The 13,846-nt window shown below is 41.2% G+C and overlaps 1 protein-coding gene across 1 annotated transcript in view; it reads left to right on the top strand.

Annotated features, from left to right (window-relative positions):
- Positions 1 to 2,242: 2,242 nt before the first annotated feature.
- znrf3 (zinc and ring finger 3) overlaps positions 2,243 to 13,846 on the top strand; it is a 78,573-nt gene continuing 66,969 nt past the window's right edge. Inside the window, exon 1 of the mRNA XM_017452161.3 lies at positions 2,243 to 2,980. Coding sequence (XP_017307650.2) covers positions 2,669 to 2,980 — 312 coding nt within the window. The 5' untranslated portion in view covers positions 2,243 to 2,668. The remainder of the gene's footprint in view (positions 2,981 to 13,846) is intronic.

Raw genomic sequence — 13,846 nt, 5'->3', positions numbered from 1 at the left:
TATTGGTATCCACATAATGGTAGCATAAATATAACCATCAAGCCAATTTGATAAAGAATAACAGTCTAATAAATGCCATCTATACAATAGCGTTCAGCTACACAGTTGAAGTTTTATTCCTGCGTAGATGACAGGAAGTCACACTGTGTCCGCTGAGGTGAATATTTGCATGAAAAGAAACATTTTGGCTGACGCAGATTTCCATATCTTACTAGCTACATTGTCCGTGTAGATTCATCGTAAAACCCATTAAGAAAATGTCAGACAGAAACATGCCTTTGAAAATGTTTTGTGAACGTGTAACGAGACACAGCGATGGATCGAAAACCGCCCGATTGGATCGAACCATTATCGCAACGGGAATTTGTCATACTATAGACTAAACGACATTTTAGACATAATAACACAGAATAATTCATATTCATTCTTACTGTAGATTCAGAGATATAAAACAAGCAAAGTGTGAGAAATCATTCCACCGCTATCCGACACGGCAATAATGACCGTTTGTCCTTTCAGAGACAAAAGACCCCATTAAATCCCAAGAACAAATATTTTTGTCTCGCTGTCAGCATTCGCCATGGCTCCTTTATGCTGAATTAATCTATAGTGAGTGTCTGTTTTTTACTCCGCGCCAAATCGTCCCCAAGTAGCACCAGGATCCACTCGCTCAAAGAAAAGCTTGTTTCATAATAAAGTAGATTGTGCTCTACTGTTCCCACAGCAGATAAGTGTGTTTATCTGTATATCCTATATATATATATATATATATATATATATATATATATATATATATATATATATATATATATATATATAAATACAGTTAAAGTCAGATCATTTTCTTATTTGCAGTTGAGGAATTTACATTATAGGGACATTCTGGACAAAAGTAAAATGTACTTTTTTTTTTCTCTCTACCCAAATGTTGCCATGTAATGTAATGTAATGTCATATGATATAATGTAATAATGATAATGATGATAATGATAATGAGTCTTTATTGATCACATATACATATGCACAGTGAAGTTCTTTTCTTCGTATACCACAGCATGTTAGGAACATGATACAGCGCCCCCTGGAGCAGAGAGGGTTAAGGGCCTTGCTCAAGGGCCCAACAGTGGCAGCTTGGCCCCTGACCTTCTGATCAGGAACCCAGAGCCTTAACCGCCAAGCCACCACTGCCACTAATATGGTGGCATGGTGGCTTAATGGTTAGCACATTTGCCTCGCCCTGGCGTTGGGAGTTTGAATCCGCCTCTGCCCTGTGTGCACAGAGCTTGCATGTCCTCCCAGTGCTTTGGGGGTTTCCTCTGGGTACTCCGGTTTCCACTCCCAGTCCAAAGACATGAGTTGTAGGCTAATTGGCATTTCCAAATTGTCCGTAGTGTGTGAATGCACACAGCGGAGCCAGCGAGCCAGCGGAGTCAGTGTGACGCTCTGGGTAATGTTCTGCTGGGAAACCTTGGGTCCTGGCGTTCATGTGGATGTTACTCTGACACGTACCACCTACCTAGACGTCGCTGCAGACCGAGTACACACCTTCATGACGACGGTATTCCCTAATAGCAGTGTTCTCTTTCAGCATGATAATGCGCCCTGACACACTGCAAACATTGTTCAGGAACGGTTTGATGAACATGACAAAGAGTTCAAGGTGTTGACCCAGCCTGAAAAATTCCTCAGATCTCAATCTAATCGTGCATGTGTGGGATGATCTGGACAAACACGTTATATATTATACGGTTGGTTAATGTAAAACAGTTTTATATTAATGTGCTCTTGAGGTGGGAAATGTACATAATAAATAAATAAATAAATAAATAAACAAACAAATAAATAAATAAAGCAAGTATACAAAATTCTAAGCTGAAAAATAGTCTATATAAGACGTCCATATAAATGATTTAAAAGAAAATGAAGGAAAACAAACACAAAAAAAACCCCTCTAAATTGTAATTTGTAATAAGCAAGACTCATATGTTCTTTTTAAAGGTGGTCCAGATCTCTGTGAACTTCCGAGTGTTTAAAAAAAAAAAAAAAAAAAAAAAAAAAAAAAAAAAAAAAAAAAAGAGTTCACTTCACAGATTTACTGAGGTTTCTGCGCATTCATGGATACGTTTATATGGGGGAAAAAATATATATATATGTATATATATATATATTTATATATATATATATAAATGACCAATATTACTTTATAAAATAAATAAATAAATAAGGCGTATTATTAAAATGTTCCTTGCACACGTGCAGAGCGGAACTCTGCGGCTCCACCTTAAGACAGAGGAACGAAGCGGGTCAAGAAGATTTGGTGGGCGGGGCTAAAAAGGTTTAGTGCAACCAAAAAAAAAAAAAAAAAAAAAAATTACAACATCACGTGGTTGGAGATCAAAAGAAAGAGAGAGGAAGGGAAAAAAAAGGAAAAATGTGCGAGCGGCAGAAGAGGAAAGAAGAGAAGGGACGAGAAGAGAAGGGACGAGAAGAGAAGGGACGCGATGCAATGTAACGCATGTGTCAGTCGTGCAGCTGTGAAACTGGGCTTTAAAAAGAGAAAAGTCATTCTTTTTGATTGTTTATTTTGAACCCTGAGATTCCTCCACTTCTTCCCACTTCCAAAAAATTAGGAAATGATGTCCTGCTTTGCACCGATCCAGCCGGAGAGATGAGGATGGTGGTGGTGATGATGATGATCATGGTAATGCTGCTGCTGATAATGATGATGATGATGATGATGGTGGTGGCGGCAGTGGTGGTGTTTTTTCCCACGAGAAGAAGAGGAAAGGATTGGGTGTTCACCGTGCTGGAGCTTTTTCTTTGCTTTTTTCTCACCGTTTCGGCCAAGGACACGGCCTTCGTGGAGGTGGTGCTGTTCGAGTCGAGCCCGAGCGGGGATTACACCACCTACACCACCGGGCTCCAGGGCCGCTTCTCCCGGGCCGGAGCCACCATCAGCGCCGAGGGAGAGATCGTGCAAGTACGTAGCACAGTCATGAACACCGGCATGCTCTCATTTCCACCTCCTTAACACACTTTTGCGTTCTGCTGCTTTAAGTCTTGAGCGGTGTGTCGACTGAGTTACACTTCTGAAGCAGCGCCGAGGCTGTTCTTCCTCTCCGCCGCTCACTTTGTAACTTTGTTTCGTTTGATTTTCAGGCTTCTTCGCGCGTTCCACTTGAACCCTCGTCGCTCAGTTCAGGCTTCTTGATCATCTTTCATTTCGTTTCTCCAAGAAAAAACAGAGACTCGTCTTCAGTTCGGCGTGTTTTTGGAAGTCACTGTAGCCTCGTGTGTTTTGCTTTCCGTGTAGCCTTCCCTACAAGCCTCGTTAGGAGCTCGTTCCTGCACTCTTTCATGCTTCTGTAATGGAACTTGGAAACATTTTCACTGGTCCGAATCGCTGTTTTAACTTTTGCTTCTCCGTCTCAAGTTCAAAAACAGGTTACAGTTGCTAAATTATTCGTGAGCTCCTTCCATGCTTCCAAAAAAAAACAAACAAACAAAAAAAAACAACCTCCACAAAAAAAACCCCTCCTTTTCCATTCAAAACTCCTGTCTGAACCCTTTCATGCTTCTGAAATGAAAATTAGAAGAAGAAAAAAAAAAAACTTCACTTGTGCTAATTGTTGTTGAACTTAGTTTCTCAGTGGAAAGTTAAAAAAAAAAAAAAAAAGTTTACAGCTTCTAGATTATTAGCTAGCTTTAGCTCACTGTGTAGTTTTCTGCAGATTTGGGTTGTTTTCTCTGCTCTTAAAATCCTTTCTGAGCTCCTTCCATGCTAAACAAAACAAAACAAACAACTTTTTCAGTCAAAACTCCTGTCTGAACCCTTTAATACATCTGCAATGGTTAATTAGAACAACTTCACTGTTCTTAATTGTTGTTTTAACTTTGTTTCTCAGTTGAAAGTTAAACAAAAAAAGTTTACAGCTCCTAAATTATTAGCTAGTTTTAGTTATCCCCCCCCCCCTTTTATAACTCCTGTCTGAACCCTGTAGTTTATTATTACATAATTATTAGAAAACATTTTACTGGTGCTAATTGCTGTTTAACTTTGTTTCTCAGTCAAAAGTAAAAAAAAAAAAAAAAAAAAAAACGTTTACAGCTTCTAGATTATTAGCTAGCTTTAGCTCACTGTGTAGTTTTCTGCAGATTTGGGTTGTTTTCTCTGCTCTTAAAATCCTTTCTGAGCTCCTTCCATGCTAAACAAACAAACAAACAAAAAAACAACAACAACTTTTTCAGTCAAAACTCCTGTCTGAACCCTTTAATACTTGTGTAATGATTAATGAGAGAATTTCACTGGTCCTAATTGCTGTTTAACTTTGTTTCTATGTGTCAAGTTCAAAAATAGTTTACAGTTGCTAAATTATTTGGCGAGTTTAGCTCACTGTGTTGTTTTCCGAGCTCCTTTCATGCTTCAAAAAAATAAATAAAATTAAAAAACCCCTCCTTTTACATTCAAAACTCCTGTCTTGAACCCTTTCATACTTCTGTAATGGTGAATTAGAAAAACTTCACTGTTCCTAATTGTTGTTGAACTTTTGTTTCTTAGTTGAAAGTTAAAAAAAAAAAAAAAAAAAAAAAAAGTTTACAGCTCCTAAATTATTAGCTAGTTTTAGTTAGCCTCCCCTTCATAACTGCTATCTGAACCCTGTCATTTATCATTACACAATTATTAGAAAACGTATTTCACTGGTCCTAATTACCGTTTAACTTCGTTTCTATGTCTCAAGTCCAAAAAAAAGTTTACAGCGTCTAAATGATTAGCTAGCTTTAGCTCACTGTGTAGTTTTCTGCAGATTTTGGTTCTTTTCTCTGCTTTTAAAATCCTTTCTGAGCTCTTTCAATGCTAAACCCCCCCCCCCCCCAACTTTTTCAGTCAAAACTCCTATCTGAACCCCCTTAATACTTTTCTGTAATGATAAATTAGAAAATTTCACCGTTCCAAATGTGCAGTTGAACTTTCTTTTACAGTTTTAAAAGAAGTTTACAGCTTCTACATGGTTGGTGAGGTTGAGCTCACCGTGTAGCTTTCTGTTGACTTTGCTTGCTTTCTGTGCACTTAAAATCCTTTCTGAGCTTCGTCCATGATCCTAAAAGCTGCTTGTTTTTTAGTAAACACGGGGACTCACAAATGTATGGCTAAAAAGTTCGGCGGAAATCATTTTAGAGGCCTGAGATTGTTTGCAGGTCTTTGCTCTGTGTTTAGGTGGTACTTCAGTCGTTTCCTACAAAAAGTTATTACAAAATTTTACAGGCGTGTTGAACGTTGGTTTGCTCCTTTCTTCCAGAGCGACAAATTTTGCAGTTCGCAATCATTACTTTACTTTGTAGCTCTGTCGCAAACTTCAGAAAGTTTACAGGTCCTAAACTATTGCCAGTTTTGATGGATTGATTTTATTGTTTCTTTTGTTCACTGTCTATTTTCTTTCTGTTTAAAATCCATTCGAGCGCTTTCTATGATCCCTTTCATGGCAAAACCTTCACATATTATGGTTTCAAGCTACATGGTATAATAGTTATACGTTACTGCGTTACTCTGAGTACCAAAACTTTACAGGTCCCAAACTGGCAGCTAGATTTTAGTCACTTACTTAAGCTCTCTTGACACAAAAATCCCCGATGCTCTTTTCTGAGTACGTTCATGTTTGTGCGTACAAAAATCATCGACGTTGAACGGTTTTAAGCGGCACGAGGCGTTCATGCTTTTCTATAAACTTCTTACAAGTTGCACGCTTTAGAGGCTAAAATCGGTGGTGAGATTTTACTCAGGGTTTAATTGTTGCTATTTTTGGTTACTCAGTTCAGAAAGTTTACACGTTCCATCAGGGGCGTAGGAGCGATTTTGAACCTGTGGGGACGCTGAAATTCTAGGGGGGTGGTTCGGAGGAGCATGCCCCGATTTTAATATATATATGTTTTAAAATAAAGCATTTAAATGTTCATTTCTTACGACTTCGTTAGTTAAATATTTGTAAAACACACAGACGGACGTAAAGGGTGACCAATAGCATTGGTTTTATGAAAAAAGACGAACTATGGAGGTACGAGTTCTGAGAGATGTCGCTGACTGAAGCTCGATTTATTCATTAATATGACTCCAAACAGAGAATCGTTCATTTAATACGCTCGCTACTGTAATCTTTAAGAGTAGCCACAGTACATGTTGAGACGTGGGTGCCATCCTCTGAGGATTACTGTCTCTGTTGTTGATTTGGAGGCAGTTTTGCTATAGAAAAAAAAAAACACTCCACTTTGGGGGTTTTTTTTGCGCTCCTTCTGAACTTATATGTGTACACCATGTTGATATTTCTGTAAAGCTGCTTTGAGACAGTGTCTATTGTAAAAAGCGCTATGCAAATAGAATTGAATTGAATTGAACTTCTGTGCAATATTTCAACATTTTGTAGCTACAATTATTTTAATTTGTACATTTTAAAAATTGACAGAAAAAGTGCTGGAAATTGATTTCTTTCTTAATGCTAGCATATTGAGATTTCACCATGTATGTGTGTGTATATATATATATATATATATATATATATATATATATATATATATATATATATATATATATATATATATATATATATATTATTTTTTGACATGGCAGTTTGTTGCTACAAGTTACTTTAATGCTAAACCTTGCTGATTTAGCGTAATGCTGATTCCTGATTGGCCATTTGATTAAATATGTTCTGTTTGCAGTTTGGGGGGATAAGTGAGTGTTGGGCTTCATTTGAACTGTAAACTTTCTCTTTTTTCTTATTAGTCATGGGAAAAAAAAAAAAAAAAAAAGATTTTTTGCTTGTTTTATCCCATATTGTTTGTTGCACATATGATTATGAAGAAGTCAGGAAAAGTCACACGGTTGATATAATCTCTCTCTCTCTCTTTGTGTCTTTTTTTTTTTTTTATATATATAAACCTCGAAAAGCTCAGGATGTGGCCAGGTTTTAGATTGCTGTAATTGCAGATTGAGTTTTGTCTCCTTGCCTACACACAATAATTACTTGAGCGCACTCAGGAAGGTCTAGCAAATTCACACCGTCCTCCGCTCTTTCTCTCTTGCCAGAGGCTAGCGTAGCATCAAAATACACGCTAATAGTCTTTCATTTCAACTCTGTATTGACTTGGTCCCATTTATTGTTGTGTTGTTTTGAAGTTTGCTTGGAATTTTAATAGAGTAGACATCTGTATTCGAGTAGAACGCTCCGAGAGTCGGAAGCACATCGAGTGGTCCACTGAGATGTTTGAATGTATTTATTCTCCCACATTTTTTTTTAAACAATTTTCCCTCCCAATCTGGATCGTCAGCCATGTCGCTGTATTTCTCCGTCTTCACCTGCGAAAATATCCAAATGACCTACCGTCTTTTCGGCGAAATCTCCAGTCGTCTGGTCCTTTTAGCCTCCTCCAGATAGACACCTTGGGTATTTTTATAGGCAGGTTCTCCTTCTTGCTTAAATAAAAAAGTCGCTATAGTTATAAAGCGACGTTATATTTCGATATTCAACAATGTCATGCGGCGCTTAAGTTCCTTAATGATCTTATATTCGATGATGCTGAATAGATAGAAATAATCACATGACCATGTGCGGGTCCGGTCGTCTGGGTTTGCAGGTGAAGCCTCCTGCGGAAACTCGTCCTTCCTGCGCGATTTTAAACTTCAGGGTTTTATCACCGAGGAAATGTTTTAATGAAGTTATTGCAGACGTCATGCGGTGCGACGTCCAAGACGATTAATCGCGACTCGCTCGAAAGACTTGGAGTGTGTTTGTTTTTCCGAGTAGGCCTTTTACCTTGAGTAGGCCCGTCACGTCCGTGGGTGTAAGATTTGAACATGGTTGATCTTCATAAATCGCTCTGAACTTCTTCTTCGAGAGCCGTGTCTTGGTGAAAACATGATTTTGAGATGATGGCGGTGATCAACGTGTCACGCCACGTCACGACGTGGAGCGCGACTTTAGGGCACGGGATCGGATTTTCAGGTTTTCCGTGACGCCAAAAACCGAAACAATGTTAAACTTCAAAACGATTATTATTATTATTATTATTATTATTATTATTGCTTCTCAATCGTGTACAGTAGTGAAAAACATGGAGGGGGGAGAAATAACCCAACGTAAATGATGCGTAACTTTTCCGTCAGTCGTCGAGTTTTGAGCGTTCTACTCTACGGATTTTTATGGAAATGTGGAATGCGTGCCTGTTGCACAACGTTCAGGCACAGAGGAGCCTCGAGCAGTTTTTAGATGTCGTTTTTTCGGAGCATTTTTAGAACCGTGATTATCTTCAGTGCTTTGGTCTGCGTCGGCCAATCTGCACGAGCTGGTGGCCGTTTGTGAAATACGGCCTAATTGCATGCCTCGAAGCAACCCTGCATTTGCTGGTCTGTGAAAGATCCACTTTGGAGCACTCGCACATTTCTGCATTCTTTGTTTAGGCAGCCTCTCTGTTTTTTCGCCTTGACCTCATGCGGTCGAAATGAGAAGAATGAAAAATGTAGGGTTTTTTTTTTTTTTTTTTTTCTTCTTCTTCTTCTTTTTTTTTTTTTTTTTCTTCCTCCCCGACGGGCTACACCCAACGGCGGGTGTTCCACCAGCGTGCGCTTATGAGCGATTTTTAAGTGGGGTTGTTATGAGTGTGAGTCATCTTCGTCAAACTGGCATGCGGTCATCAGTGTTTGTGCGGAGCGGCCGTGGCGTGGACGGCGTGGTACGCCGTGGACGGAGCAGGATGAGGCGTTTTAGCGGTCTGGATATTTAGTCTAGCCGTGTATGTATTTAGCACGGACTGTTTGGCGCTGGCCTCGAGCCACACGGGTCCACGAGGCCGCGGCTTTACGTCGGAAAAGCCGCAGACGTTTAGGTTCGCTCTGGCTTCAGACGCCGTTTAACATAGCGCGGGTCTCGGATTGTTAACTTTGATGGCTTCTTGTCTGCACCGGCCTGAGTGGGGTTTTTTCTTTTTTTTTTTTTTCTTTTTTCTTTTTTTTTCTTTTTCCTTCCTCCAGACTTTTTGGTCTGCTCTTAAGACCGTCCATGTTTTTGCTCCTTACACACCTGACCCATGCCATCAGGAAACACTGAACACCTGGTACAGATGTGTTTCTGAGCAAAAATCTACATTTCCTGTAAGGGGGGGGGGGACGAGGAGCAAACCTACAGTTACTCGCACTAACAGTGTTTGAAAGGTTCACGTCTGTATTTAGCTCTCGCACGTTCCGAGATCGCGTATCGAGATCCGATCCGATATATGATATATTTTTCGCCGTATCACTCGCACTTAATCCGAATATCTGATGTCTCGTGGGAATTAGTTTAGCAGAAGTGTCAGTCGGAGGACGTACGAGCACGACGCACCAGTAGCGCTCCGTTCTGGCCGGAAAGAGTTTGAAAATGAGGCGCAAATACAATAATGAAGTAAATAATAATAAAAACCACACTGAAACGACCTGTAAGAAAAGAACATGGCGTGAATCAGACAGTCTAGTGACGTTAACTTGACGTTTTTACCGGGATTGGAAGGTTGTACGAGATCACGATCATTTTCTGGGATTATTGGGACTGAGCTGAGCCAAATCATCTGACGCGCAGAGAAGAGGATCGATGGTCTACTAGGCCCGTCACCATAATGACTTTTATCGGCGTATCGCACGACGCGAGGACGTGACCTCGGATCGTTTTCCCCGACCTCGATATCTCCCACTGTGTTTTACACGCCTGTTCGTTTCCATAACAACGAACGTCACCGGCGTTTTAGCCGTCCTCACCGCTCCCGTCCTCTCGTCCGCTCTGAGATTTTTAATCTAAACACACACACACACACACAGAGCTCGTCACGTAACCGAGCCTGACCTCGTCTGTTCTGAAGACGTGGGAAAACACGGTACGTAGCGCCGACACTGGAGACTCCTTCCGGAAAGGTCGACTATATAGAAGTCTCCTTCTACATACAGAAGTTAGTGTAGAAAACAAAGCGTGTTATGACATGGGCGTTGGAGTAAACCTGTGATTCGCAGTTACGCTGCTGCTGTTCTACAAAACGATTCCACGACTTCTGACCAATCAGAATGCAGAATTCGGCAGCATGTATAACGCCGCGTACGTTCTGTAGCGCCGCGGTAGGTTTGAAAGCGTGAAGTGGATCCAGGAGAACGAGATCCGGCGACCGTCTTTTTGGGGCGTGGGATTATTATACCTGGAATTTATGGTGTTCTGGAATCCCTAGTCGTTTGTGTGAGGATTGATTTGATTTGTTTGTTTATTTATTTATTTATTTATTTTGGAATCCTCAGACAGGTTTGAATTTTTTGTGTGTGTTTTTTGGAAATGCCGGGATGGAGGGTGAGTTTTTCTCTCTGTAGTCGTCGTCTTCTTCCCCACATGAGACCCGAGCTGGCGTCAGCAGCGTTTGTTTTGAGCCTGGTCTCTCGCTGCGGGTTGCGCTCTGGCTTCGGCCTGACCGACGTCATCTCTTCGGCTTACGAGGATCCCTCGACCCGTTCCCGCCGCTTCGATTCGCCGTGCTCAGGTCAAGTTCTACGATTGCTCAGATATCGTAGTCCGATATCCATCACAAAAAAATTATTATTATTATTATTATTATTTTTTGGGATTCAGACGTTTGCGTCGTGTCTGACTTTTCATTTCGACTCCAAGCCTTAGCGTGGCGTCGGGGCCAAAGCAAACAGACCGTGCCGCGTTCGCTGCCTTTGAACTCGACGCGAACGCAAAAGCGACGTTTTGCCTCTTGAACCCTCGCTGCCTGCAAATTTGCCTCATAATAACTGACTAATTTAACAGCTGCTGTCTCTTTAAACGTTCCTGACGAGACTGTCAGAGGCGCGGCGGTTCGGTCGTCTGGTGTCTGAGCTTTTTATTTATTTATTTATTTGTTTATTACATTTATCATTTATTTAACAGAAATGTAACATAATATATATCAAATCTATCTATATACAGTGTGATTCCCCCCCCCCCCCCCCCTTCTAGTTAATCCCGTGCTAGCATTTGAAGAGCAATTTTGAATTTAAGAAAAAGTTAAACAACGCATGGTTTGGGAGTGTGTGTGTGTGTGTGTGTGTGTGTGTGTGTGTGTGTGTGTATATAAGATTGCACTCTTATTCAATTTTATTTGACGTATTTCTTTCTTTTTTTCTGTTATTCCCGCCCCCCCCCCCCCCCCCCCAATTTGGCCCAGAATTTTAGGTTTTGATAGACTTTCCTAAGGTGACTAATTCATTGCAGAAAATCTTAAACTTTATTATTATTATTATTATTATTATTATTATTATTATTATTATACACGGTTCCATGTGTGGATTAAAATATTACAAATCACTGATGGAGATTCCTGTGAAAAGTCTCGATCCAAAATTCAGCACACGTGGACTTTAAGAAAAAATATTTTTTCTATATTTTTTTTCTTATCCGAGTGAATGCGACCGTTATAAAATATGCAACGGTTATGCAGATGATTAGCGTGGTCAATTAAAGCTTTTCTGCTAAACGGATCGAACTAGCAGGTGAGAAACGCGACGCGACGCGACCCCGGGGTCGGACTTCGTGTTTCATTAGCACACGTGTGATTTTTGATCACGATGAATCGGGATGATTTGATTTTTTTTTTTTCCCTTCCTCCTTTCGTCTTTCATCCTCTGAGCTCCAGGCTGGCTTGAGTCACTCGTCTGTCATCGCGTTCAAACACCGTGTGAGTGTGTGTGTGTGCGCGGGCACACGTTTGAAGTCCCTTGTATAAACAGAAGTGATATTTCATTAGCTGGCGTAGGCCTGGGCGGTGTGTGTGTGTGTGTGTGTGTGTGTGTGTGTGTGTGTTATTGTGATGACACGCAGTGACGTGCCCGAAATGCACCTGATGATCCTTTCGTTAAAAATTTCACATAATTATCACACGTTAATTATTCGCAGACTCCGCGTCGGTGCGGTTCTATCGATTGAAAACAACCTGAGACGTGCAAAAGAGTCGATTTGCAGGTGTTTAAGAGACGAGGAGAATTAGACCACAACACGGTACGCATCGCTCGTCGAATTCGAGCTCGGACGCAGAGCCGAAACGCGGCTACGCGTCAGCGGTACGTTAGCCTAAGATTCTGACTAGCGAGTGTGGAACCGCTCCGTGCTAATAACGTGCTAAAGGCAGCTAACCTGTCGCTGGGCGAACTGAAAGACAGTTAAGCTTTCACTGAAGTCGAAAAGAATGAAATGTTATCAGATGTACTGTCGGTATTTCACTAGTCGGGTAAACCTTGAGCGAACTAGCCAGCTAGCTCGAGCAGTTCTAGCTCATGCTAGCAAGCATCATGTAAGATCTCCATGATGAAACGTTACCTCAGGCTAGCGTTCGGCTTTGAAGTTTGGCACTTGAAGCGTTCATTTCGTGGCAGGTTTTTATTCAGCATTCTTTTCTCGGTGCAGTATTTCGAGAACGGTTTGCCAGCCTTTTCTCCTGCATGTCGCGCAAAGCTAATCCGAGCACCGGTGAGATTAGCCTCACAGGGGAAAGGTGAAAACATAACCTAGCATAACGTAAAGGACGAGTGCAGAAGTGTTTTAAATAATGAATTCTTCAATAATAAATGAATGAAATGCTATCGATTTTATCATTTTTAGTGGAATAAATTCACTGTTAAATCAACATATCCTTACAGGACACCATCATATAAATGATTTCACATTTACTCTTTGTTGTATAACGCGTTTTATTTATGATCATTTCATTGAATTATTAGTTTAAGTCCCTGCGACCAATCAGATTCGAGAGTTCAGTAATGCTCTGTGTTAAGGCCTGATGAAAGCATAGTTCTGATTATTAATTGCTGAAAATGGGCACGTCGTTCTTCACCGGAAAACACGAGAGCGAGGCTATCATGGGGACGTGACGATCACTGGTTCTACAATTCATCAGGGTGTTTCTATTTCGGTGCTCAATAACGTCAACGGGCGCTTCAGCGGCGACGGCCGAGACAGACGCAGCCTGTCCACATCTGACTTTGATTCCCAACCGTGAAGATTCGGAGAGGGAGAGACGGAGAGAGTGGAAGATTTGAGACGTGGCACTTCGGCACGGCCATATGTAACTCGTAGCGGAGAAATCGGGACTTCCCGCTTCAAAGCTCGTCGGGCTCAAACCCGCGGTGATGAATTTTAAGGGGGTGTGGTGATTTTCTGGGGGGTTGGGTGGGGGGGCGTCTGCAAGCTAATGTTCACATCTGGTTAATTTTGCAAAGGATAACTTGATATCGGAAACTGTGAGTTGTTGTCGTTCGTGTGAATCTTGGGTGCGTCTCGATCAGCTCCCCAGTTCCGTAGTCAGGGGGTCGGCCATTTTAAGGGCTGTCGCCGTAGTAAAATCCTTCCAGTGCGCTGGAACGTTCGCTCACTTTAAAAAAAAAAAATCCCACAATGCAGCGGGATTAAGCAGTGAGCACCGATGCTCACGATGTTCCCTTACCGGTCACGATGTCGTATTTTCCGAAGTCTCCCAACTTAAAAAAAAATTCAAATAAACGGCGGACGCGCTCTCGGCCGAATTCGTCTACAGATGCGAGTCGCCGTCGTCGCCGCCCTCGGACGATTACTTACTTTAGCGATTTAAAAAAAAAAAAAATACACATATGCTCACGTGAGGCACCGACGATCTCCGGTACTTCCGTCCAAGATCAATTTTTACGCCGTAACATCTTTATTGGCGTTTAATGAGCGGTCACGTATGACCAGGATACGGTTAAAAACCACCGGGAACTTGAACGAGTAAGGGAACCGAAGCGAGGAAAAAGAACTCGCCAGATTTAGTTCTAAACAAATGTCAATCTAAA

This window comes from Ictalurus punctatus, chromosome 22, assembly GCF_001660625.3.
Source record: "Ictalurus punctatus breed USDA103 chromosome 22, Coco_2.0, whole genome shotgun sequence".
Taxonomy (NCBI): domain Eukaryota; kingdom Metazoa; phylum Chordata; class Actinopteri; order Siluriformes; family Ictaluridae; genus Ictalurus; species Ictalurus punctatus.
The sequence above is the reverse complement of the archived record's forward strand: the minus strand, read 5'-3'. Positions and strand labels throughout refer to the sequence as shown.